Raw genomic sequence first — 25,950 nt, forward strand, 5'->3', positions numbered from 1 at the left:
AACAAGAGATAAATCAAGGTGGCACGTGCATAGGATAGGTGGACTAAAATGGATTAGATGATCAACAACCCAAGGCAATTTCTTATCATTTGTTTTTCACAATTTATTCATCATTGCTCTTTTGCAAAACTCTTGTCACAAACAACCAAAACCAATTTCTGAATTTTATCGCTTTAGAAACTTGCAAACTTTAGGCTTAAATCAACAATTCTCACTCACAATCCCTGTGGTTCGATATTTTAAAACCCGGAGGTATTCGTACACTTGCGAATTGACCAACAGCCTTCATCTAAAATCCATGTCACTTCTGCTCCTTATCAGCCTCGACCACAATTACAAGGTTGAATTGAATACCAATGACATCATTAGCTCCATATTTTCTATCTTGGCTGTTGGCCCCTTGGCCCCTAACACCTGCTGTTGCTGCAAACCTTCTAACGAGCTTAGCCATGGAGAATGTGAATCAAGCAACCATCGGCGTATATCCTGAAGCGATTGAGACACTGATATCCGTAATTCAGGAATTTGAAGGGAGGATAGAGGAGAAAGAAGCAGTCGCCGCACTCTACGCTCTCTGTCATGGCTGCCCCGATAATCAGCAAAGAACATTGGAACGTGGAGATGTGCCCATTCTTCTCCATAGTGCGGACCGTGGGAATGAATGGAGCATTAATGTTCTATATGCACTGTGTGCTCTGAACATAGAAGGGAGAAATTAGATGGAAAATTTTCTTGGGTGTGCGAGAATTCTAGCTTATACATTCGGATATGGATCACCACGTGGGGTTCGTTCTGCTCTGTTGGCTCTCTACAAGCTCTGCAGCAACATTGAAACCTTTGTTGTAGAAGCCAAGAGATGTGGGGTTCTGCAATTTTGTTACACGTCGGAAGTGAAATATAATCTCAAAGAAATAAACGAGCGGTTGACTCAGATTCTTAAAGAGCGCTAGCAGGTGGAATAGAGAAGACTATGTATGTGTGGCTGATAGAGTCGTTTCATTCAATTAGCTTAGGTTCCACAACATTGGAACTGCATTTTGTAGTTAGATGTCTTGTTTGGTAACCTACCATGTTAGAAAAACTTGTAAGTTTGTAGCACCATGGTTGACCCTTGGTAAAAACTGCTTTATGATACTCACTACTTGAAAGAAGCTATTTTCTAAAACAAACATTTTTTTTGTCTCTTGACCAACTTTTCTTTAACGGGCAGAAAACGCTACGAGGCCTACTTTGAAAACTTGTTCTTTTGCCTACTTGTTTATCTTCTCCAAACTGACTTCGAACTTGGACCAAGGTCTCACACTCTCTCATTTTGTAAACGATTGTCTCGATGATCCTCCACCGCCACACATTTCAGGTATCACTCTTATTTTGTGCTTCTTATTCTTATTAAGAAATTGAATCATTTTCTGGGTTTACTTCAGTGTTCTTACATTTGTTTTTCCTGCCACAGCATCCCATGCTTTTCTTCTCTCCCCATGAACATGAACAAGCCTTTTTTTGTTTACAGCCAAACTCTTGATTTCTTTTACTTTCTCCCCATTTTTTTCGTCAGCTTGACCTACACAAACTTCTCACTCTCTCGGCCTGCTTTTGAATACTTGTTCTTTTGCTACTTGATGATATGTTCTTGACTGACTTCGAACCTAGACCAAGTTCTCACACTCTCTCATTTTGTAAATGATGGCCTAGATGATCCTCCACCGCCGCACATTTCATATATCACTCTTCTTTTGTGCTTCTTATTCTCTTCAAGAAACCGAGTCATTTTTAGGGTTTGCTTCACTGTGCTTACATTTAGTTTTCCTGCTAAGACATACCATACTTTTATCCTCCCATGAACAAGCCTTTATTTGTTTACAACCCAATTCTTGCTTTAAGGAAAGCGTTGGAGGAAAATCTGATGAAGCATTTGTTAACTAGCACATTTATTTTGTTTATGTGAATGATTCGTACCGTTTTGAAAATATGGATTTTTAATTTTCATTTTCTTCTTTTATGTGCCTTGACTAAAAGATGAATCAGAATTTGAACTGCCCTTGCCCATCATACGCAAAAAAGCCAGAGTAATAGTGGCTTACCATGTGGGTAGCCACGTGTGGATACCCCTTTTTGTCCGGGTTAATAGTTTGAATTTAAAAATTATTAATAACTTAATTAGGGATATAAAGTTAGAGTGAACTCTTTGGTATTAGCGATCAAGTGAGTTACTTTATTTTTGATTTCTTAACCATGTAACAATAATTAAAAAAAAAAGAATGTCTAGTTAGTGGGTCTTTGGCCCATATTTTTTTTTTACCAGAAATGCTTTGCCAATTAAAACCAGAGAGTGTGTGGTTAGTGGGCCTTTAGCCCATTTTCGACCAAAAAATGCTCATCAGAAGAAAATGATAAAATTGATATAAGAACAAAAAGAAAAGAAAAATAATAGGATAAAGATGATCAGCACAGCAAGTGGGTTCCGGATCCTTCTGAAGTAAGTATAGCCATCCCCTATAAATAGAAACTTTTTTACTTTACCAGGGGACAAAAAAAAAACCGAGAATTGAGAAGAAAAAGACCATTAAAAAAAAACAGAGACTGAAAGTAACCAGATAAGAGAACCAAGAAGCCTGTTTTTAGCTTTCACTTTCACTAAGGTATTTTTTTTCTTCCCCAACACTTTATTATACTTTGTTGTTTATGTACTATAATACATGTGAATCATCTGGGTTGTTTATCGTACTGTACTTTCCAAATACAGAGAATGAAAGAATAAATTTTTGTAATATGAAGACCTAGACTAATCTTTGCTGCTCATAGATAATATCCAGATACGTATGGAGAATGAAAAATAAATTTCTATCATGACCTAGACTAAAAACAGATACAGATACAGGAAGGCAGACTAAAATATACATGACCTAACAAAACAAAACAAAAAAAGGGGGCAATAAAATACAGTAACCAAATACAGTGCAGTGCAAGAAAGGGGAAGGCCTTGTCCTTCACGCCCTCACTGAGTCACCGATGGAGGATGGTGGCTCGGAGTTGTGGCGGTGTGTTTTTGGGTCACCTTCACTAACCCTCGCCGGAGCATCACTGAAAGGTGGTGACTTTGTCGTTGTGGTTGTGTTGCTGCTCCAATCCTCCTCTTTCTCCACTCAACGGTTCTGATTCTGCATAAATCACCACTAACACATGACAGATCTGAGTGTTTTAACCCCCCTTCTCAGCTTCGCGTTGCTCTCGCCGAAAGGCGGCGGCTTTGGTGTGGTGGCGGCCCTCATCAGCCACCACGAGCCTTGCCATGGCCGCAGCCACCATGGCCATGCGCGCATAAGGGAAGGTCGGCGTAGGCTAGGGTTTCAAAAAAAAAAAGGGAGGAAGAAGAGAAAGGGAGAAAGAAACAGAAGCGTTAAATTGAGAGAAAAAGAGAGTGATAGAACAAGGAAAAATCTATATACTTTAGAAAAGAGGAAGGATGTGAGACCCACCTTACTGATTTGGCACTCCAAGAATTACTTTCATCCAACCTCTCTCTTTGCCTGACAAGTGTCACCGTCTTATTGATTTGGACCAAAACATTACAAAGCCCATTTTTATTTCAGTTTTGTATGGAGGCCCATTATTGAAAGCTTATTGAATGGTGATTTTTTATTATTATTTTTTTAGTCATTCATTAATTGCTAACATAAAATATCCACATTAATGGCTAATTAACATTTTGACTATTTCAACTATTTAATTACAAATAATTTTTATTTTGCACCACAAGATCCATGTGTTTAAATAGAATTACTATTTTTCAAAAGTATTCGAAATAGTTTCGAATTTCCTATAATAACTCATTACCTGTGCGAGGACCGTCGACAACGTGTTTCTCAATTTTTTTTTTAAATCAATGCGTTTCTCAGTTAAATAACATCTTTCCTATAATTAATCATTTTCATAAATGAGATATATTGACCTATCATTCATAATAATTATAAGTGAACCGTGCGTTTGTAATATTTTAATAAATGGAATCACTATTTAATATCATGATTTGTAACGCACGGGGTGGTATTTTAATATCATGTTTCATACATTCCATTCTTATGAAGAAAAAATTACCCTGGAATTGATTGAATTTCCTATTTTGAGTGGTAAATCACCTCATGCTATTAAAAGTCACTATAAGCGTACGATTGAAATTTTGGTTGAAAAAAAAAATTGCGCCGGCTAATTTCAAATACCATTCATAATATTACCCTAATTTTCCTTCCTTTTTTTAACTTGCATTGAGAAGTAACCCTAATTCTGAAATTTCTATATAAATCACCTCATGATATTCTTCAACTTTATCAGTCCTTCCAATTCCCACCAACTATTAGTTTTGAAAATTCTGAATATTACTCATCAAATACTCATCTTTTTGAACTCAACTTCCGAGAGGATACGTCCACTATCAGTGAGTCTTTGTTAATTATTTTGTAGTTATATTATTCGCATTGTATTAACAATTTCTGATATCTGGAAATTTTAGATATAATCGGTGTTTTGAGTAAGGTTGGACGAGTACAAGAGTTCACAATCCTTAGAAAGATTGAGAAGGTCGTCCGAATTGATCGACCTTTCTGCAACAGGGTAAAATTACCCAGGTACCTCGACCACTAAAATTGTTCAACGGAAAAATATATATTTTTTATGAGAATTTTTTTAGTCTATGTTGTAATGTTGTTTTTTTTACTGATGTAGGAAATTCCAATAGATATGTGCTGGAATGGAGCCAACCAGAATTTTGTATCGACCAACTCTTTGAAGAACCTCTCATGATCAAGTAGCGCTCCTAGCTATCGTCTGAACGTGAACAAAATAACTGCACTTATTTTGTTAATAAATCTCGACAAATGCACGACAACATCATCTCCATGAAGTATCTGTGGAGATATTTAGGTTGCGTGGTCTGAAATATGGAAGACATAATTCCTTTTTCATTTGTATTATGAAAAGTTGTTTTGTTTATTAATTCTTTGGGTAGGTTGTGACCCAATTCCAATAATCAATTATGTGATGTTAAGTTACTTTTAAAAATTTAAGTAATAATTCAATGCATGGAAATTTAAGTAATAATTAAAAATATTATAATTGAGGTGGAGTAATAATTAGGTCGACCAAAATGGAGTCAGGTTGTGAGTGTGCTTAGCTCAACCCACTTATGGGGTGGGTTCAGTTGGAAAAATACAGGTTTACATTTAGATGAATGATTTGTCTTCGTTCAGTAACTTAATGGGCTACACAAATGAAAAAAATAATTATTTTCTTATATCTTTTTAAAGTATGATCATTAACTACAAGATATAAGGTTTGTTGGCGTTTTTATAAGGTTTGTTTAACATTTTTAAATTATACACAATTTATATTTGTATTGGTTATTGATTATTACTCTTATATAAATTTTTTCCTTTGTAGGTTCTATAGCTCAAATATGCTTGATTAACAACATGATTGATTATGAAGTTTTTATCATTAATCATGGACTACAACTTCTAATAAGGGTTCATGTTATTGTCATTGTTATGTTTAACTTATTTCAATTTCAATGTAATGCATTCCTTAAAAACTGAGTTCTTATTACTATTCAAGTGTTGCCATTGTGAGGTCTATACAACCTAATCAAATTAATATATTTACTGTGGTCATTCATCTACATGTTTGTAACATATGTTCGGTTCCATCTCTGTTCTACTTACTGAAAAGAGCCTAAACTAAGTTAAAACATATTTCTACTGATTCATCTTTACAATAAATTTAATCGCCGTGCAACGCACGGGTAAAGAACACTAGTAAGACTGAATTTAGGAACGGCTAGGGTTTGTTATCACTTATGTTACTACCATTCTTTTATGATTGACTCATCTGATTGCACCATGGGCCAAAGGCCCGTTCTTTTTTCTTTCTCCAATTCGTTTCTAACATCCCCTTATTTATTTTTTTATTTTTTTTCTTCCTTATTTCTATGTTTGGTCTGCTGGTCTTTAACTCTTTTTTTTAATATCTGACGGGCCCCTTTTCCTAATACATAGCTTATTTCTTTTCTTTATTATTCTTGACATTAATAAAAAAACATCTGATGGCCCCTTTCTTTTTGTTTGAAACGAAACAGCCCATTGTTGGCATCTGAGGGCCCTTTTTTTTGAAAACGTGGTCCTGAATGTTTTATTTTTTTATTTTTTGGTACCATATGGACCAGATTGCTTTAAATTATCAAATATGGGTATCAATTATCACTAGTTTTCTTTCCAATTAATTATTTGCTTAAAAAATCTATAAAAAAAATATTTTTTCTTTAATCTTGTAAATAATCTATCATAAAATACTAAGGTCAAACTCTTTTGCAAATAAAAAAAAAACAAATCTTTTCTCAAAAAGATTAATCTTTTAAAAAACTAAAAATATCACAACCAACTCATGTTTTTCTATCAAGAACTACGTAGCCTTGATTTTCTCTGTTGATAGAGAATACGTAGGCCCGGGGTCACTCCCGCCAGGCACTCCAAACAAAAATCTAAATTTTGTTCTTCTTTGTAGAATAATCTTTTCATCACACTAGCAACTTGTAAATATTCTTTATTTTTAAATAAAATACAAGACGTTTTCTTAAGGGTAAAATAAATGATTTAGAAAGCTAAGAAATTTTGCATAATTGACCATAGGTAACCGTTTCTTAACGGACGTTGTAGGGCGTTAGCACTTCCTTAAACGTAACCGACTCCCGAATCTAGATTTGGTTTCTTTTATTATTTGGGTTCTCTGATGTTCTCCCTAAAAACATTAGTGGCGACTCTTCTGACACTTGATTTAGTTTTAGCGCGCCGTCCCGCTGCGACCCCCGGTTGCGACAGATGGCGACTTTGCTGTGGACACTTTGAGAGTCAAGCCTAAAATGTTTAATTGTGCAACTTTCTTAGCTTTGTATATATTTATTTTGTCCTGATATTAATTTATTGTCTTGTATATATATCATGTTGTGGCGGACCCTAGGGTAGACGATGGCTGAGATAAACTGGTTGTTGTATATTTGTGTTTGCTATTCGTCTGTAGGTGGGGGGTTTGTGTTTCGTGTTTGTGTTTGAAAGGTTTGGATGCTCCTAGCACACACTTCACTATCACTGGTGTTGCACACATATTTAGGCTTTATACCCGAGTCTTGACGAGCTATAGGATTAGAACGAGGTTTCGATGTTATCATTGTGAGGTCCTTTTAAGGACTTCCCTGGTTTTCGTCGACTCCCCACTTGGATTGTTACTAGTATTATGACTACCGTATTGTGATCACTTCGGTGGTACTTGCGGGCCAGTTCATGATATTGGAACCTTATCTTTGGAAGTTAAGGGCAATCTGGGGACCATTTCTAATAGGAGTATAGATCCTTCCTGTGTCGTACACTATAGTTGGACCATAGTTAACCACCTTTCTAGGGTTTAGAATCCATGATTATTGAAGCCTCTAGGATTTACCCGGATAGGACAATTGGGAGCAGATCATTTTCAATCTCTCACCCTTGTACATATAATGTCATTTTCATAATTCAATTTGTCAAATTTGCATGCATGCTATCACACACTATTTGTCTTCATGCTAATTGAATAAGTGCCCATGTCTGAGATCCCAATGCCATCATGTTTCACACTCAAATGTTGCATATGGTATATTTGCACTTGTGTGACATGCATTCAAGTAGAAAACTAGGCATGAAAGGAAAATAAAATAGGATATGTAAATATTTTATGTTTCTTGTTTGGTTCACTCACTTTCATCTTTTGTTTTGTTTTATTTTCTTTCTTTTTCTTTCATTTTCCCTTCAAGATGTTGAAGACATCGGTGTTGCCTTGTTTAGCCAGAAGTGGAAAGAAGAGTGGGTACTAGCGATTTGCGGGGACTATGAAGAAGCAACCACAAGAGCTGAAGAGAGAAGTCTACTGAGTTTTCTTATCTATGTAATGGATGAAATTCAATGTATCAGACATCTTTATTAGTGAAGTATTTGGTTTTCGACTATCGTTTGCTTGTCAAGATATTGCTAGTACCCAAGGCGTCATCCATTGTGGAAAAGTGTTCGCCCTCCCCTGGATGGTTGCCAACCATGTTTCGATCTTATGATTTCTCTACTCTATTGATCGAACATGGGTCTGTTTCCGCGCTACGAAGGCAACAACGCTTAAGGACTAACCCTAAAATAAAATAAAATAAAAACCCAAAAATAAATACAAGGGAACAAATAGATTTTTTTAATAAAAAAGATGAAAATGAATAATCACTTATGAAAGAGTTTTTACAAGCAAGTTGTATCCCCGCCATCCTTACAGGACTCATCTCCGAACCAAGCTTATGGAAAGATTCGAGAAATCTCAAGAAGGGTTAAGGAGTGAGGTGAACCAAATGAAGGAGCAACTAGCGCAGATCTTGGAAGCTGTGCAGGCACTTAGAAGAAGAAAAAATGCAACGGAGACACCTGGTGATGAATGTGTTGATCTTGTTCTACCATGTGCACCAGACACAGAGCTCGGCAATTGGGAGGTTCTTGAGCTTCCTGTGGTCTATGGTTCTGATTCAAAGTAATGTGCAAAGTCGCTCCTATTGCTATGCTCAAGGCTTCATGATAGACCTTTGTATTAGGGCTCACCCTTTTAAAATATCTATGTGTTATCAATAAAATGCATTTTGAATTTCCAAGTATGTTTAATCTTTGTACCCCATGCCCATCCATAGATTCCTTCAATTCATTTCCCTTATTCTCTTTCTTTCTTTCATTTCCCGGCATTGCAGGTACGAAAGTGATTCTCTTGACAGTGACAGTGCTAGCCCTTTATCTTATGATTTTGATCGTCCTGTTAATCAAGCTGATGAAGTCGATGAAGATGAACGGGAGCCCTCCCCCGATCTTTTAAGGCTCGTGGATCAAGAGGATAGAGAAATCAAGCCGCATGAGGAGCCGATGGAAACAATTAATTTGGGGACCGAGGAGAACAAAAAGGAGGTCAGGATTGGCACTTGTGTAAAGGGAGATGCGCGTGGCAAGTTGGTTTCATTACTCTTTGAATATATAGATGTATTTGAGTGGTCCTACCAAGACATGCCTGGGCTCGACCCTGCAATCGTGGTACACAAGTTGCCCCTAAAACCTGAATGTTCACCAGTCAAGCAAAAGTTGAGGCGCATGAAGCCTGAGATGTCTCTGAAAATACGAGAAGAAGTTAAAAAGCAGTTTGATGCAGGGTTCTTGGCTGTCTCTAAGTACCCCCAATGGGTTGCCAACATTGCCCCGGTTCCCAAGAAAAATGGTCAAGTTCGCATGTGTGTGGATTATAGGGACTTGAATCGAGCCAGTCCCAAAGATGATTTCCCATTGCCTCACATTGATGTTCTTGTGGGTAACACAGCTCACCATTCGTTCTTCTCTTTCATGGATGGTTTTTCGGGTTACAATCAAATCTGAATGGCCCCTGAAGACATGGAAAAAACGACATTCATTACGTTGTGGGGAACCTTCTGTTATAAGGTGATGTCGTTTGGATCGAAAAATGCAGGGACAACTATCAAAGGGCAATGGTCACCTTGTTTCATGACTTGATGCACAAAGAGATTGAAGTTTATGTGGATGACATTATTGCAAAGTCAACAACTGAAGAAGAGCACATAGAAAATCTGTAGAAGTTGTTTGAACGACTGAGGAAGTTTAAGCTTCGGTTGAACCCAGCAAAATGCACCTTTGGGGTGAAGTCTGGGAAATTGTTGGGATTCATAGTGAGCCAGAAAGGAATAGAAGTTGATCCAGACAAAGTACGAGCAATCCAGGAGATGCCAGCCCCACGTACAAAAAAAGAGGTTCGCGGTTTCTTAGGGAGGCTGAACTACATTGCCAGGTTCATATCCCAGCTCACTGCCACATGTGAGCCCATCTTTAAATTGCTGCGTAAGAATCAGTCGATGGAGTGGAATGATGATTGTCAACGTGCTTTTGAAAAGATCAAACAGTACTTGCAGAACCCTCCTGTACTGGTGCCTCCCGTTCCAGGGCGACCACTTATAATATATCTAACAGTCCTGGATGGGTCCATGGGGTGTGTCCTGGGGCAACATGATGAGTCTGGAAGGAAGGAACAAGCCATCTACTATTTGAGTAAAAAGTTCACTGACTGTGAAGCTAGGTACTCATTGTTAGAACGAACTTGTTGTGCTTTGGCTTGGGCCGCTCGGCGATTGAGACAGTATATGTTGAGTCACACGACTTGGTTGGTCTCCAAAATGGATCCAATTAAATACATATTTGAAAAGCCTGCTCTTGCTGGACGGATTGCAAGATGACAAATGCTCCTATCAGAATACGACATTCTGTATGTAACTCAGAAGTCTGTAAAAGGTAGTGCACTCGTAGATTTCCTGGCATTTCAACCTTTGAACGATTACCAGTCGATGCAATGTGAATTCCCAGATGAGGATATAATGGTATTATTTGAAGAAGGAGAAACTTCAAGAGACGGCAAATGGGTCCTCTTTTTTGATGGGGCATCAAACATGCTTGGACATGGGATAGGAGCTGTATTGATTTCTCCGGAAAAAACAATATATTCCAATCACGGCCAGGTTATGCTTTGATTGTACAAATAACATAGCAGAGTATGAAGCATGTGCAATGGGATTGCAAGCAGCCCTGGAGACCAAAGTAAGAAACTTGGAGGTGTATGGGGATTCAGCATTAGTAATCCACTAGCTGAAAGGGGAGTGGGAAACGCGAGATGCAAAGTTAATCCCTTACCAATCCTACATTAGAGAGTTGATGGAGGAATTTGATGAGGTTAACCTTCACCACATCCCTCGAGAAGATAATCAGTTAGCAGATGCTATGGCAACTTTGTCATCAATGTTTGAAGTCAGCCAGGATGGTGAGATGCCTCTCATAAAAACTCAAAATCATGATAAGCCTGCATATTGCCAAGTTGTGGAAGGGGAGCCTGACGGGAAACCATGGTATTATGACATCAAGAAGTACATCAAGTGCAAAGAGTACCCATCAGATGCTACTGAAAATGATAAAAGGACCCTGAGGAGACTGGCCACCAGCTTCTTCCTGAACGGGGATGTCCTCTATAAGAAAACTTGGATCTCGTACTCCTCCGATGTGTGGATGCAACTGAAGCACAAAGAATCATCGACGAAATCCATGAAGGTTCCTTTGGGACCCATATGAATGGGCATACAATGGCAAAGAAAATCTTAAGAGCAGGATATTACTGGCTCACCATGGAAATAGACTGTTGTAATCACGTAAAGAAATGCTACAAGTGTCAGGTGTACGCTGATAATATCAATGCTTCCCCAGTGTCTCTGAATGTTATGATGACACCTTGGCCATTCTCAATGTGGGGAATAGATGTGATCGGACCCATCGATCCAAAGGCATCAAATGGGCACCGCTTCATCTTGGTGGCGATTGACTATTTCACCAAATGGGTAAAAGCCTCGTCTTATGCAAGTGTGACAAAGAATGTGGTAGTGAGATTCATTAAAAAGGAGCTGATTTGTCGATATGGTCTTTCAAGCAAGATTATCACAGATAATGGAACTAACCTAAACAACAAGATGATGGAAGAGTTGTGTAACGATTTCAAAATCCAGCACCATAACTCGACTCCGTATCGTCCAAAGATGAATGGGGCGGTCGAGGCGGCTAATAAGAACATCAAGAAGATCGTTCAAAAGATGGTCGTAACTTAAAAGATTGGCATGATATGCTCCCTTTTTCCTTGCATGGCTACCGCACTTCTGTGCGAACTTCCACTGGTGCTACCCCCTTTTCCTTGGTGTATGGTATGGAGGCGGTCCTCCCATTTGAAGTAGATATCCCATCATTGAGAGTGATAAAAGAAGCCAAGTTAGAAGGGCTGAATGGATCCAAGCTCGCTTTGAACAGCTGAATCTTATTGAAGGAAAAAGGTTGAATGCGTTGTGCCATGGTCAGTTATACCAGAAACGGATGAAAAAAGTCTTTCACAAGAGAGTACGCCCGCGAGAACTCCAAGAGGGGGACTTGGTGCTCAGAAATATTCTACCAATTCACAAGGATTCACGAGGGAAGTGGACTCCGAATTATGAAGGTCCTTATGTTGTGAAGAAGGTGTTCTTAGGATGTGCCTTAATTCTTACTAATATGGATGGCGATGAACTCCCGCATCCTGTCAATTCTGATTCGGTCAAGAAGTATTACGCTTAGAGCCGGCCAGACAGGTTGAATAATCAGTTGCAGCCTATGAATGAAAAGTAAAAAGAAAAAGATGAGAATATATATAAAAAAATGAAAAAAAAATGAAAAATGAAAAAAAGAAAAAAAAAGCTCGTTAGGTTGAAAACCTGAAAAGGCGACCTAAGCAAAAATTAGAGCAAACCCGTGAGCCGAAAACTCGAAAGAGCGGCCCACTTTGAGGTGACTGAAGTTAAGCTGAAGAAATAAAGACTAATGTTGAAGCATGGGGCAAAATGTGATTGAAGTGGAAAAGCGAGTCTTTGCCATGAAGCGGATCCTCATGCGGGGAAGTTTGCAAGTGGTTAACAGGCTTTGAGGTCTTGGGCATGAATGGCTGGCATTGGCACTGAAAGGGCGTTACTTTGTTCATGTGTCACCGGCTTCTAGCCTTTTCTTTTCCAAACTTTTGTCTTCTTTCTTCCATTATGAATATTATCCTTGTAAACACAACTCCCTTTCTTTGGATATCATATGAATATTTGTTGTTCAACTTGTATTTGTTTGGTGAACATATATATTTTTTTAGAGGTGAGTTTATTCCTGATTAAAGGCTTTCTGTTCGCCTCGAGCATTTGGGGCATGTCCAGAAGAAGGGTATATGTGATCAGGGGATTAAAGAATATTAAAAAAAAGGAAAAGAAGAAGAAAGAAGAGAGCATCTGATGCAAATATCACAAGAGTCATGAGGAATCACAGTTGTTCTTAAGGAAAGTTGATCCAAATGTCCCACAACATTCGAGACTGCAAGGATGGGGGATCAGCACCAAATAAAGATAATAAAAATTAATGGTGTCTAGCATGGATACCAATGACAAAGAAAAAAGAAATGAAAAAAAAATAAAATCACTAATGCACTGCATCTGCATGTCATGCATAGCATCATTGTATGTTAAATCGTGCATTTGCTTGTTATTGTGGATCATGTTGGCCTCAGGTGGGTATGTTTTTGTCGATACTTGTTTGTCGGTGCCTGTTTAATATTTTCGTTGACCTCAGGTGGGTATGTTTTTGTCGATACCTGTTGGTCCCAGGCGGGTATGTTTTTGTCGATGCCTGTTTAATCTTTTTCGTTGACCTCAGGTGGGTATGTTTTTGTCGATACCTGTTGGTCCCAGGCGGGTATGTTTTTGTCGGTGCCTGTTTAATTTTTTCGTTGACCTCAGGTGGGTATGTTTTTGTCGATACCTGTTGGTCCCAGGCGGGTATGTTTTTGTCGATGCCTGTTTAATTTTTTTCGTTGACCTCAGGTGGGTATGTTTTTGTCGATACCTGTTGGTCCCAGGCGGGTATGTTTTTGTCGATGCCTGTTTAATTTTTTTCGTTTACCTCAGGTGGGTATGTTTTTGTCGATACCTGTTGGTCCCAGGCTGGTATGTTTTTGTCGATGCCTGTTTAATCTTTTCGTTGGCTTCAGATGGGTATGCTTTTGTCGATATCTGTTGGCCTCAGGCGGGTACATTATTGTCAAGACCTGTTTAGTTTATGTTGGTCCCAGGCGGGTATGTTTTTGTCGATGCCTGTTTAATCTTTTCGTTGGCTTCAGATGGGTATGCTTTTATCGATATCTGTTGGCCTCAGGCGGGTACATTATTGTCAAGGCCGGTTTAGTTTATGTTGGTCCCAGGCGGGTATGTTTTTGTCGATGCCTGTTTAATTTTTTCGTTGGCCTCAGGTGGGTATGTTTTTGTCGATACCTGTTGGTCCCAGGCTGGTATGTTTTTGTCGATGCCTGTTTAATCTTTTTGTTGGCTTCAGATGGGTATGCTTTTGTCGATATCTGTTGGCCTCAGGCGGGTACACTATTGTCAAGGCCTGTTTAGTTTATGTTGGTCCCAGGCGGGTATGTTTTTGTCGATGCCTGTTTAATCTTTTCGTTGGCTTCAGGTGGGTATGTTCTTGTCGATATCTGTTGGCCTCAGGCGGGTACATTATTGTCAATGCCTGTTTAGTTTCTGTTAGCCTCAGGCGGGTGTGTTATTTGTCGATGCCTGTTTAAATTTTGTTTGACTTAGGCGGGTATATGAATGTCGATGCCTATGTTGTCTTTGTTTAACTCGAGTTGGTGCTTAGTCCGACGCTCGAGGTTGTTTGCGCGCTCTAGGTTTGCTCTCTAACCTACTGCGGGTTACCCGACTTTATATCAGTGTAAGTAAAGTCCTCGCGCCTTGTATCCACGTCTTTACTTAGCTCTTGCCATGGTAAGAGACAAGTAAAGAGGGGCAGCTGTGGATACCCCTTTTTGTCCGGGTTAATAGTCTGAATTTAAAAATTATTAATAACTTAAATAGGGATATAAAGTTAGAGTGAACTCTTTGGTATTAGCGATCAAGTGAGTTACTTTATTTTTGATTTCTTAACCATGTAACAATAATTAAAAAAAAAAGAATGTCTAGTTAGTGGGTCTTTGGCCCATATTTTTTTTTTACCAGAAATGCTTTGCCAATTAAAACCAGAGAGTGTGTGGTTAGTGGGCCTTTAGCCCATTTTCGACCAAAAAATGCTCATCAGAAGAAAATGATAAAATTGATATAAGAACAAAAAGAAAAGAAAAATAATAGGATAAAGATGATCAGCACAGCAAGTGGGTTCCGGATCCTTCTGAAGTAAGTATAGCCATCCCCTATAAATAGAAACTTTTTTACTTTACCAGGGGACAAAAAAAAAACCGAGAATTGAGAAGAAAAAGACCATTAAAAAAAAACAGAGACTGAAAGTAACCAGATAAGAGAACCAAGAAGCCTGTTTTTAGCTTTCACTTTCACTAAGGTATTTTTTTTCTTCCCCAACACTTTATTATACTTTGTTGTTTATGTACTATAATACATGTGAATCATCTGGGTTGTTTATCGTACTGTACTTTCCAAATACAGAGAATGAAAGAATAAATTTTTGTAATATGAAGACCTAGACTAATCTTTGCTGCTCATAGATAATATCCAGATACGTATGGAGAATGAAAAATAAATTTCTATCATGACCTAGACTAAAAACAGATACAGATACAGGAAGGCAGACTAAAATATACATGACCTAACAAAACAAAACAAAAAAAGGGGGCAATAAAATACAGTAACCAAATACAGTGCAGTGCAAGAAAGGGGAAGGCCTTGTCCTTCACGCCCTCACTGAGTCACCGATGGAGGATGGTGGCTCGGAGTTGTGGCGGTGTGTTTTTGGGTCACCTTCACTAACCCTCGCCGGAGCATCACTGAAAGGTGGTGACTTTGTCGTTGTGGTTGTGTTGCTGCTCCAATCCTCCTCTTTCTCCACTCAACGGTTCTGATTCTGCATAAATCACCACTAACACATGACAGATCTGAGTGTTTTAACCCCCCTTCTCAGCTTCGCGTTGCTCTCGCCGAAAGGCGGCGGCTTTGGTGTGGTGGCGGCCCTCATCAGCCACCACGAGCCTTGCCATGGCCGCAGCCACCATGGCCATGCGCGCATAAGGGAAGGTCGGCGTAGGCTAGGGTTTCAAAAAAAAAAAGGGAGGAAGAAGAGAAAGGGAGAAAGAAACAGAAGCGTTAAATTGAGAGAAAAAGAGAGTGATAGAACAAGGAAAAATAAGACTGAATTTAGGAACGGCTAGGGTTTGTTATCACTTATGTTACTACCATTCTTTTATGATTGACTCATCTGATTGCACCATGGGCCAAAGGCCCGTTCTTTTTTCTTTCTCCAATTCGTTTCTAACATCCCCTTATTTATTTTTTTATTTTTTTTCTTCCTTATTTCTTTATGTTTGGTCTGCTGGTCTTTAACTCTTTTTTTTAATATCTGACGACCCCTTTTCCTAATACACAGCTTAGTTCTTTTCTTTATTATTCTTGACATTAATAAAAAAACATCTGATGGCCCCTTTCATTTTGTATGAAACGAAACAGCCCATTGTTGGCATCTGAGGGCCCTTTTTTTTGAAAACGTGGTCCTGAATGTTTTATTTTTTTATTTTTTGGTACCATATGGACCAGATTGCTTTAAATTATCAAATATGGGTATCAATTATCACTAGTTTTCTTTCCAATTAATTATTTGCTTAAAAAATCTATAAAAAAAATATTTTTTCTTTAATCTTGTAAATAATCTATCATAAAATACTAAGGTCAAACTCTTTTGCAAATAAAAAAAAAACAAATCTTTTCTCAAAAAGATTAATCTTTTAAAAAACTAAAAATATCACAACCAACTCATGTTTTTCTATCAAGAACTACGTAGCCTTGATTTTCTCTGTTGATAGAGAATACGTAGGCCCGGGGTCACTCCCGCCAGGCACTCCAAACAAAAATCTAAATTTTGTTCTTCTTTGTAGAATAATCTTTTCATCACACTAGCAACTTGTAAATATTCTTTATTTTTAAATAAAATACAAGACGTTTTCTTAAGGGTAAAATAAATGATTTAGAAAGCTAAGAAATTTTGCATAATTGACCATAGGTAACCGTTTCTTAACGGACATTGTAGGGCGTTAGCACTTCCTTAAACATAACCGACTCCCGAATCTAGATTTTGTTTCTTTTATTATTTGGGTTCTCTGATGTTCTCCCTAAAAACATTAGTGGCGACTCTTCTGACACTTGATTTAGTTTTAGCGCGCCGTCCCGCTGCGACCCCCGGTTGCGACACCACGTCGTCGTGATCTGATACACAGAGGGGATTGCCCCTATAAAAGGAACGACGATTATTACCACCATGGATTACTTTGGATGCGTGTCTTCTCGCGTGGATAAATATAGCATTCGGTGGTCGGTTGCGGAAGACATATCTTTGGGCGGGATGAAATCACCATAGGGGCTTCCAACGACCTTAAAAAGGCAACGTATGTGGCCATTCACATGATCACCCGATTCGAGATGGACATGGTTATATGGCCAATTAGCATGAACTATCTGGATTAGCTACTGAGCCCTGATATGAGACTCAATGATCTAATCTCATATTAGGCTGACCCTCAAGAAGGGGGAACTGAATGCATGATTTATTTTGACTCGCCACGCGGAGAAACACCATGCGTTCGCGAAGGCTCTGCCAAGGTATGAAAGATTGTCAACCAGACAGATTAATAAATTGTTCCGCTGATGATTAATGTATGGTATGCGATGACAATTATGCTTTTCCCTTTATTTTAATTTGTGTTTAGACTAAACTTATGGATTGTGTTAACTTTAATATTTGTTGATGACAATTTCTAACTTTGTGGAACTTTTTTTAACGTACTCTGTAGAACTTATGGCAGTAGTTTTAGCGCAATAATTTTAATTTTTTTGTTATGATGCATTAGCGATATCTGATTTTCTACCGTTTCTTGCGTCTTATATCACCTTGTAAATAGGTGGCTCCTTCACTTGCGAAGCCCCGTATAAGGATAAGATTTGTTATGTATGTATACGTCTTGACTTTTTTTTTTTGTCTCCTGACCAACTTTTCTTTAACGGGCAGAAAACGCTACGAGGCCTGCTTTTGAAAACTTGTTCTTTTGACTACTTGTTGATCTTCTCCAGACTAACTTCGAACCTGGACCAAGTCTTCCGATCAAATTTTCTTCAATGGGAAGAGAACGCTACGATGCCCGCATTTGAATACTTGCTCATCTTCTCGAGAATGACTTCACACCTATACCTAGTTCTCTACCTCTATTGTGTTGTAATCGATTGCCTCGACGATCCACCACCGCCGCGCATTTCAAATTCTTTTTAAGAAACCGAATCATTTGAAGGGTTTCCTTCAGTGTTCTTACATTTGTTTTTCCTGCTACTGCATCCCTCCACCTCATCCCCATGAACAAGCCTTTTTCTATTTACAACCCAACTCCTTCTTTCTATTTATTTCTTCCTATTTTTATTCTTCAGCTTGACCTAGACCTACTTCGCACTCTCTCGATTTTGACTTTTTTTATGGACTGGGCGAGACCCTAGGGTCCCTCGCCCAGGCGCGCCAGCTTGGGGCGACAAGTGATCCAGGGAATTGGGCCTTCTCCCGGGAGGCCCAACTGGCCCATTAGGAGGAGTTAAGGGCGCCAAGCCCAACCCTTGAATCTATAAATAGGGAGCGGTTACCAATTGTAAGGGACTCTTAGCTCATTTGAGAAATACAAGCTTGAAATTCAGTTATTTTCTCTCTCTAAGCGGTTACGCTCTTACTCTCTCTAAATTCTCGCATCACGATCCTCTCACTATAGGTACCGTACCTCATCTCTATGTTCTTGGATAGAACATTTTATGTGAAATATGCAAGCATTGTAGTTAAAGGATATTAAAGCATTTTGCATACCGTGTTCCCTTATTCTTTTAATATTTAGCTAAGTTTTCTTATTTTAGAAACAATAACCATACCATGTTTAAAGTGTCTAGACGATGTGTTCTTCCTATTTACCCGACGATGAGATACATAGAGACCCATGGTTAGTGCTCAAAGCCTACGTTATTGACTGGGCATTTCCTAGCTAGTTTTTATGTAGGACCTATTCTTATCTCCGAAGGTTAGCTCAAGTGGTAAGAGCTCAACATATCCCATCCATTTTAATCAGCATAAAGATCTCAATTTTCGCACTCTAAGTAAGAAGGATCACAGTTGATGCCCCATAGATAGATAATCTCAAGATTTAAAGAACTTGTTGAATAAGCTTGAAGCGTAGACAAAACACAAGTACATCTAGTTAATTTTTAATTAGAATAATAGAAACAACAAGGATCGAATTGTTGAGGATCGTCTTTCCATATATGAAAATTATCTTAAGTATATCTCTAGTTAATGTAAAACTTATTAACTGGTAGACATGGCTTGCGCCAATTTTATTTAGTAAATTTCAAAAAATGAAGATCGTCTGTCCATCTGTTAGATTATTAAAAAATGATATTATAATAGTCAAGCATTATGAATCCTTATATAACTAGAAAAAAAATCTTTACACGATAAAAGATTTTAGGGTAAAAACTCTCACAGCAAGGAACGTTTTATAAGAAAATATTAGGTTCCGTAGTCTTGTAGGTTGTTGCATAGTTAATTGGTTGATCAATTTTTGGCTAATTGTCGGAATTTTGTCTATAGGTTTTTTTTGTTTGCTTTGCTGCCGTTGGTGGGTATGTGTCTTTATTCTCCTTTGAAGGGTTGCTTATATAGTTGATTGTGGGTTAGCTTTTTGTTACACTGACCTTTATTTTCCCATTGTATTCCTCTCTACTTGACTTGCCAAGTATTTGATATATATATATATATATATATATATATATATATATATATATATATTTCATTTTGCCTTCTAAAAAATATATATTTTAAAGTTAAAACTAATATAAAATAAATTTTCATATGATTTAAGTACAATTTTAATAAATTTAGGACTAAGTACATATGTGTGAAAATTTGATAGTGAAAATATGTAGTATGAGAATTAGAAAACATTAATAATTTAATATATATATATATAATTACAATTACTTATGATTACACAATAAAAAGATCCCGCAGGAGGAATATTTTACATAAAACATTACATTTAAGACTAATATAAAATTAAATATTTCAGACTGCGAAACTCTAGACCAATTCACTGCATCATGGAATAGTCTTTGAATGGGTTGGATTTTGAAAGATCAATAAGGTTATAGGCCCTTATTTTTCCCTGACTATGCAAGATCTTGAAATGATCCATGTATTGAACAAAAAAAAAGAATGATCCATGTCAAAATTGGTATAGTATATTTATAATTGGTGTATTTCAAATTGGTTTCTCATATTTTGATATAAAAGGAATTGTTGTTTTACATGAACAATTAATTTATAGCTTACTTTTTTCAAGAATTTAACTTTTTTCTTGTGTTGGGGAACTTCATGTTTTTTTCTTTTTAATCTTAATTGCATGCAAACTTTTTATAAAGATGCAAACTCTCACTGCATCATCGAATATTGTCTTTGATTCCACTCTTCGTTCTCTATCCAGCACCATCAACAACCACTCTTCCTCCCGTCCTAACACCTCGGCCACCATAAAATATTCATTAACAAAATCTCTAGATGTTTCTGATGCGCCTCCACCAAAAGCCACCGTGTGGACTGGTTGTATGGTCCAAACTTAACCACTGTATCAGTTCCTTTTTACTGTAAAATCATCACAGTCGCACGCCATCAATCCACAACAAAGAAAGTTCTAGGCTATTTGTATTTTCAGTTTAAAGCTAAGTGGACCACGGTAGAATATAAAACCTACAAGTAACCCTCTTACGAACCTAGAAAAGTTTAAAAAAAAAGCTCTTGTTTCAATTTGCTTTCAACATTTACACTTTCCGCTGATTATCCAATAAGACCCTCAATCTTTACGCCAAGCTATCCGTGTTCTCAACATCCAATTAAAGACCTCACCCATCTCCCTTTTGTCTCACGTTTCCCTTCTAATCCTAATTTTGTCCAAGCCCAAATATGCTACTTGCTTTGGATTCGTTGCTGCACCAAAGCAAAACTAACAGACCAATAAAAACAAACCTAATACACGTAGGAAAACCCATCCACCACTCACTCTTACTCCTTTCATGGATAGGAGGTTTAAAACAACTAGATCCTCATTCCAATCATTCAAAAACTAGAATTAACTTTAAACCCAGAACATACATCAAGATCAAAAGGATAGATATTCAAAAAGAGATGTAATATTTATACTATTTGCACCATATATTCTCGTCACGCATATGGTTAACTGTTATGAACAAAGTTCAATGTGTTCACAATCCAAAAAGAGATATTAAGTTAACGAACTACAACCAAAGATACTGTCATTACAGGAAAAGAGGTGAGCAAGCCTGTAAGACCAGTCCCGAAAAACAATGACAAAAGTAACACCGTCTATGCTAATTTTGCCCTAGAGAAGTCCATCTCCGGATGCTGCAAAACATAGCCAATGAACATTACAGATTTTAGTGATCAGACAAACAATTGATAATGAGAAATCAAACAGGGTTTAGCAAAAAGTTAAGGAAGTCAAGTGCGTAGTAAAGCAACAGACAATGAAGATTCCAAAGAGGGTTTAGCAAAACGTTAAGTGTCTACCTCAGACATAAATTTCTTCAAAAGTTCCTGCTTCTGGAGCTCATCACTGGTAGGGAGGCCCATAGACTTCTGCCTCTGATCAAACTGTATAACAGTACAAGAGAATCTTAAACAAACTAGCAAAGAAACATCATCAAATACTAAGCAAAGCCAGAAGATATATATTCAACGCCAGAATAGATGGATTGGCAATACTAAATATCAACATGATCATATGAAATAATGATATATCCCAATTAAATTAAACAGCACCAATTCATTACCATCATTTTTTCAACAGTCTGTCGAGTCTCTGCATCCAGGTCAGAAAGTCTGCTGTTCTCAGGTTCAACTTTCTGGGTATCAATTTCAGGATCACCCTTCACCAGACATTTCCACCAGTCCATTTGGTCATGCTTCGTCAAAAGAATAGAAAGTGCACTTTGATCCTCTGCAAGATAAATTCAGATTTTGATGAGATACGTAAAATACGAAGAGGTCATGACTCCTTATCAATAAGTAAAACTATCCAAAATTCCACCATCAATATTGAATCATGCATGAACACAAAGCATTTGAATATTAATATGATAATGATGCAAACTCAAAATTTTAGTGTTTTTGCAAATGGATAATAGTCAATTCAAAGGAAATTGTCCCAAGTAGTCTTGTACCTATGCTCCAATAGCAGTCATCAGGCTTGACTGGCCGGAAAAACTCTCCCTGTAGAATTTTAAAATTATGTATTAGCGCAGTCATGAAAATTTAACATAAATATTAAAAAAGAAAAATAATAACTGAAACACATCATCTCATCAACCATAAAAATAACAATAGCAAAAGGATATAAATTTTCATACTAGGCCAACTAACCTCAATAATTGGAGGTTGACCTTTGAGCCCAACTTTTAGATGGTTCTTCTTAATCTCACAGACAACAAACCTCGATTTGGTTCCATGTGGCACTGGAACATTAACAGTGACCTCTTGCAGAGTCTGAGTCCAAGAATATTTCTCCAGATCCATGCCATTACCTTTGTTTGGAACTGTCCACATATTGAAAAAAATAAGAAAGGATGTAAATTAGAGAAAAGTTAAAACTTATATGCCTATTTTGCTTCTAATTCCATTTCATGTTTTCAGTTTTATTTAAAAGATGTCAGCTTGTTATCAGTTTGGTTCCTGTTTTCAAAAGAGAAACCAGAAAATGGAAACAGAAGGAATTTTGTTTTCACAACAAAACTTTGTATACAGGAAACAAGGTGAAAATAATGATATTTTTTTGTAAGTGAAACTGAAAATAGAAAGAGAAGATGATAATGAAAACCAAGCATGCCCTACTGATATCAAGCTGATCAACAATCAAACAGATACATACTAAAGAATATTACTCTCAATTGCAAGCACTTTTGAAAGCAAACCACTAATATTCAAAAGAATCCATATTTTAACAATAAACAACATACAAGAAAATATCTTGAGGCATAAAATTCGTAATTCAACACTCTAACTCACTAACTATTACTGATATACGATAGAATCATAATACTAGAAAGCATGCCATTCAACAATGCCAACATAATCAGCAGAATAATATAGATCATATGTGCAAGCATGCTAAAGGAGAACAATACAGCAGAAAAAGTAAGTGCCTCACAACATTAATAAGAAACAAGATTTAGGGCCATTGATACAGTCGAAAAAGAAAGTGCCTCACAACAACAATAAGAAACAAAATTTGGCCAATACAATTTGACCCCTTATTGTCCTGAATGAGACATCAACTTGATCCCCAGAGTGAAGCTTATTCATAATAGATACTATTTATCACACCAAAAGCACAAAGAGATCACAATTCACAACCCCTCTCCCAAGCTAACATCCGAATACCAAGGAAGCTAAGGCAAACAAAAAAGTCCACATTGTTCCCTTACCCTCTATAAGAAAGTGCCTCACAACATTAATAAGAAACAAGATTTTGCAAATACAATTCGACCCCTTATCATCCTGAATGTGACATCAATTTGATCCCCAAATTGAAGCCTATTCTAAATAGTACTATCTATCACACAAAACGCACAAACACATCACTATTCAAAACCCCTCAACCCCCAATTTGAAGCTTATTCAAATTACATACTATCTATTACTATCTATCACAACAAAAGCACAACCCCTCTACCAAACAAACATACTAATACTTAACCAGAGCAAGTACATAATCAATAAAGCAAATTGCTATTCCTATTGACAAGAACAGGCATCAAATCAACACAAGAAAAAAAGCTAGGGCAAACAACAAGAGTCCACATTGTTACCTATGGCGGCGGTTCCCTCTTTCTTATCATTCTCCTCCGCTTTGGGTTTCTTCTCCGCTTCCTTCAATCTCTTCTCAGCCTTCGCCTTCTCCTCAGACGCCTTAAGCTCCTCCTCCCTCTTCTTCTTCCTCTTCTCCCTGGCAGCGCGCACCAGCGACGCTACCTCCTTCTCGGCCGCCTCCGTGGCGAGGAAATCGCTTTCTCGGGAGACGAAGTCGAAGACTCGCTCGAGAAACGCAGCAGGGTTTGACCGATCGAAAGTGGCGGCGAACGTCGGCGACGGAGAGGGTTTCGATTGCGACGGAGAGGCGTCGGTTTTGGAAGGAGCAGCATTGTTCTGCTGTGGTTCTTCTTCGTGAAAATCAGAGATGATCGCCATGGCTGAATCGAGAGAGAAGAGAGAGAGAGATTGGAATGGTGTGTGTTAGGGTTTAAAGGTTGAATGAATTGGAGTGTTCAAGTGTTTATGTAGTTGAATTGAGTGTAGAACTGAACTAGTCTAGAACATTCGGGATACTTAGGATTGAAGTAAATAAATTTACAATATCATAGGTTATTTGAGTTTATTTTATTTTTAAGTGATATTCTCTTACCTCAAAATTAGTTAGATTTTTTTTGAACTAAAAATAAGTTAGATTTACTTTTCAAAAAAGTTAGATTTAATTTTTTATTTGTTAAATTTGTTTTTTATCTTTTTTATTACTATGATAGTCTACCTGCTAAACGTGATCTTAAAACTCGAGGGCGATATATATAGAGAAACATTTGTTGGAAGGTCTATCTACTTAAAACTCGAGGGATTTGTCTCATAACTATCGGTTGTGTGATACATTGAAAAGAAATATATATAAAATTATATACTAATAATCTTAATTCTGTAAAATATCACTTATAACAGAACGAAATAAAAAATGTCAACTAAATGATGTAAATTAAATTGAAATCCATAACTAAATATAATTTTCTATCAAAATTAACAATTGTACTACATTATTCTATCCAAAATTTAATTTATCTTATATTGTTATTATCTATATTCAGTTTCTAATACTTATAATTTTGAATCTAATCCCTATTTTGAAAGTATTATTTAAATAACTAATTGTGTAGGTGTAGTGGTTTAACACTTTGTCATTTAAGCAAGTGGTTGGGATTTAATTTTCAATTTTTATGGATGGAAAAAACTCTTTGACCCGTCCTTACATTTAGTGAGCTGATCATGGATAAGAGATTAATCTCACGACTATCGATTATGAAATACTTTAGTTATGAATTTTTTAATATAAATTCAAATTCATATCTGTTTATAGTTAAATGGTGAATTTTAAAAAATAATTAATTGTAACTATCATACTAATTATCTTGTTCAATAGCTAAATGTAATGCAATTATGATAACTAATGGAATAACTCGTGCTCTTAATATATGAAAATTTAAATAATATTTAAAAAAGAGAAAAAAGTACAACATAGAAAATTGAAAACTATAAAAAAAATATAAGATAAGAAAATAGAAAAAAAAAATAATAATCTAAAATAATAAATTACTTCAATAAAATAGAAAAAATCTAAGCTTATTGAGGAAAATTATAAAATGCAAATATTTTATTGAATACCAACATTCAATTTGAAATTCGCAATGGATAAATTTTAATGGTAAAACACGTTTAAGACTTTAAGTGTTATATTTATCTAGCACATGAAAAAACAAAAATCAACTCATCGTGATTGTGTGGTTATTAAACCATAATTAGTCATTTAATATGCTTTTATATATTGGAGATTGCCTCCGGCATTTGTAGTGTCCTTGCTTTGCCAGGACGTTCTTGCTTAGTTAGTTTGTTTCGTTGTTTCATTTCCATTTGTAACAAAAAAAAATATATATATTTATGTTAGTACATTAATTTATGTTAATTTATAACGAAAAAACATTTATTGGGAAATTATTTTGCAATCAATTTTTATTGAAGCCAGCTATTTTCACGGTGGCCGGAGCCCTCACTCCGGCAGGGATGGAAGCCAGCTATTTTCATGGTGTTCAAGGACCCTTTTCAGCTTTTAGTCCGGGGAGGGACGGAAACCAGCACTCGCTGAAAGTTCGGGGACGGAAAATATATTTAACCCTTATTTTTATTGTCTTTGTTTGTATCCTGAACTTGCAGTAACGGTTTTTGCCACTACTCATTATTATATAATATTTTGGTTCTCCAAAAAAAACTTAAAGCCATTATATCAATTAATTTATTTTTTATTTGTAATATTAATTTTTTTTTATCTTTGACGGATTACCGTTTGGGAAACAATGGTTGTACCATCAAACATAAATAAAAATTTAAACCATTATATCAATTA

General features: G+C 36.8%; 1 protein-coding gene and 1 long non-coding RNA gene across 2 annotated transcripts; one reads left to right on the plus strand and one right to left on the minus strand.

Moving 5' to 3' along the window:
- Positions 1-2,413: 2,413 nt before the first annotated feature.
- On the plus strand, positions 2,414-5,040 carry LOC130743596 (uncharacterized). Its single transcript, XR_009021486.1, has 3 exons — positions 2,414-2,639; positions 4,508-4,622; positions 4,720-5,040. It is a non-coding gene; the product is annotated as an uncharacterized LOC130743596 (long non-coding RNA).
- Positions 5,041-20,887: 15,847 nt separating this feature from the next.
- On the minus strand, positions 20,888-24,090 carry LOC130743624 (protein BOBBER 1). The gene is made up of 6 exons (XM_057595861.1): positions 23,600-24,090; positions 22,155-22,327; positions 21,956-22,004; positions 21,566-21,732; positions 21,303-21,386; positions 20,888-21,137 (listed from the first exon to the last, which is right to left on the minus strand). Exons 1-6 carry the CDS (start codon positions 23,976-23,978, stop codon positions 21,099-21,101), a joined length of 891 nt encoding a protein of 296 aa, XP_057451844.1. The 5' UTR covers positions 23,979-24,090; the 3' UTR covers positions 20,888-21,098.
- Between the last annotated feature and the right edge of the window lie 1,860 nt (positions 24,091-25,950).

The sequence above is a fragment of the Lotus japonicus genome, chromosome 1 (genome assembly GCF_012489685.1).
Source record: "Lotus japonicus ecotype B-129 chromosome 1, LjGifu_v1.2".
Classification (NCBI taxonomy): Eukaryota; Viridiplantae; Streptophyta; class Magnoliopsida; order Fabales; family Fabaceae; genus Lotus; species Lotus japonicus.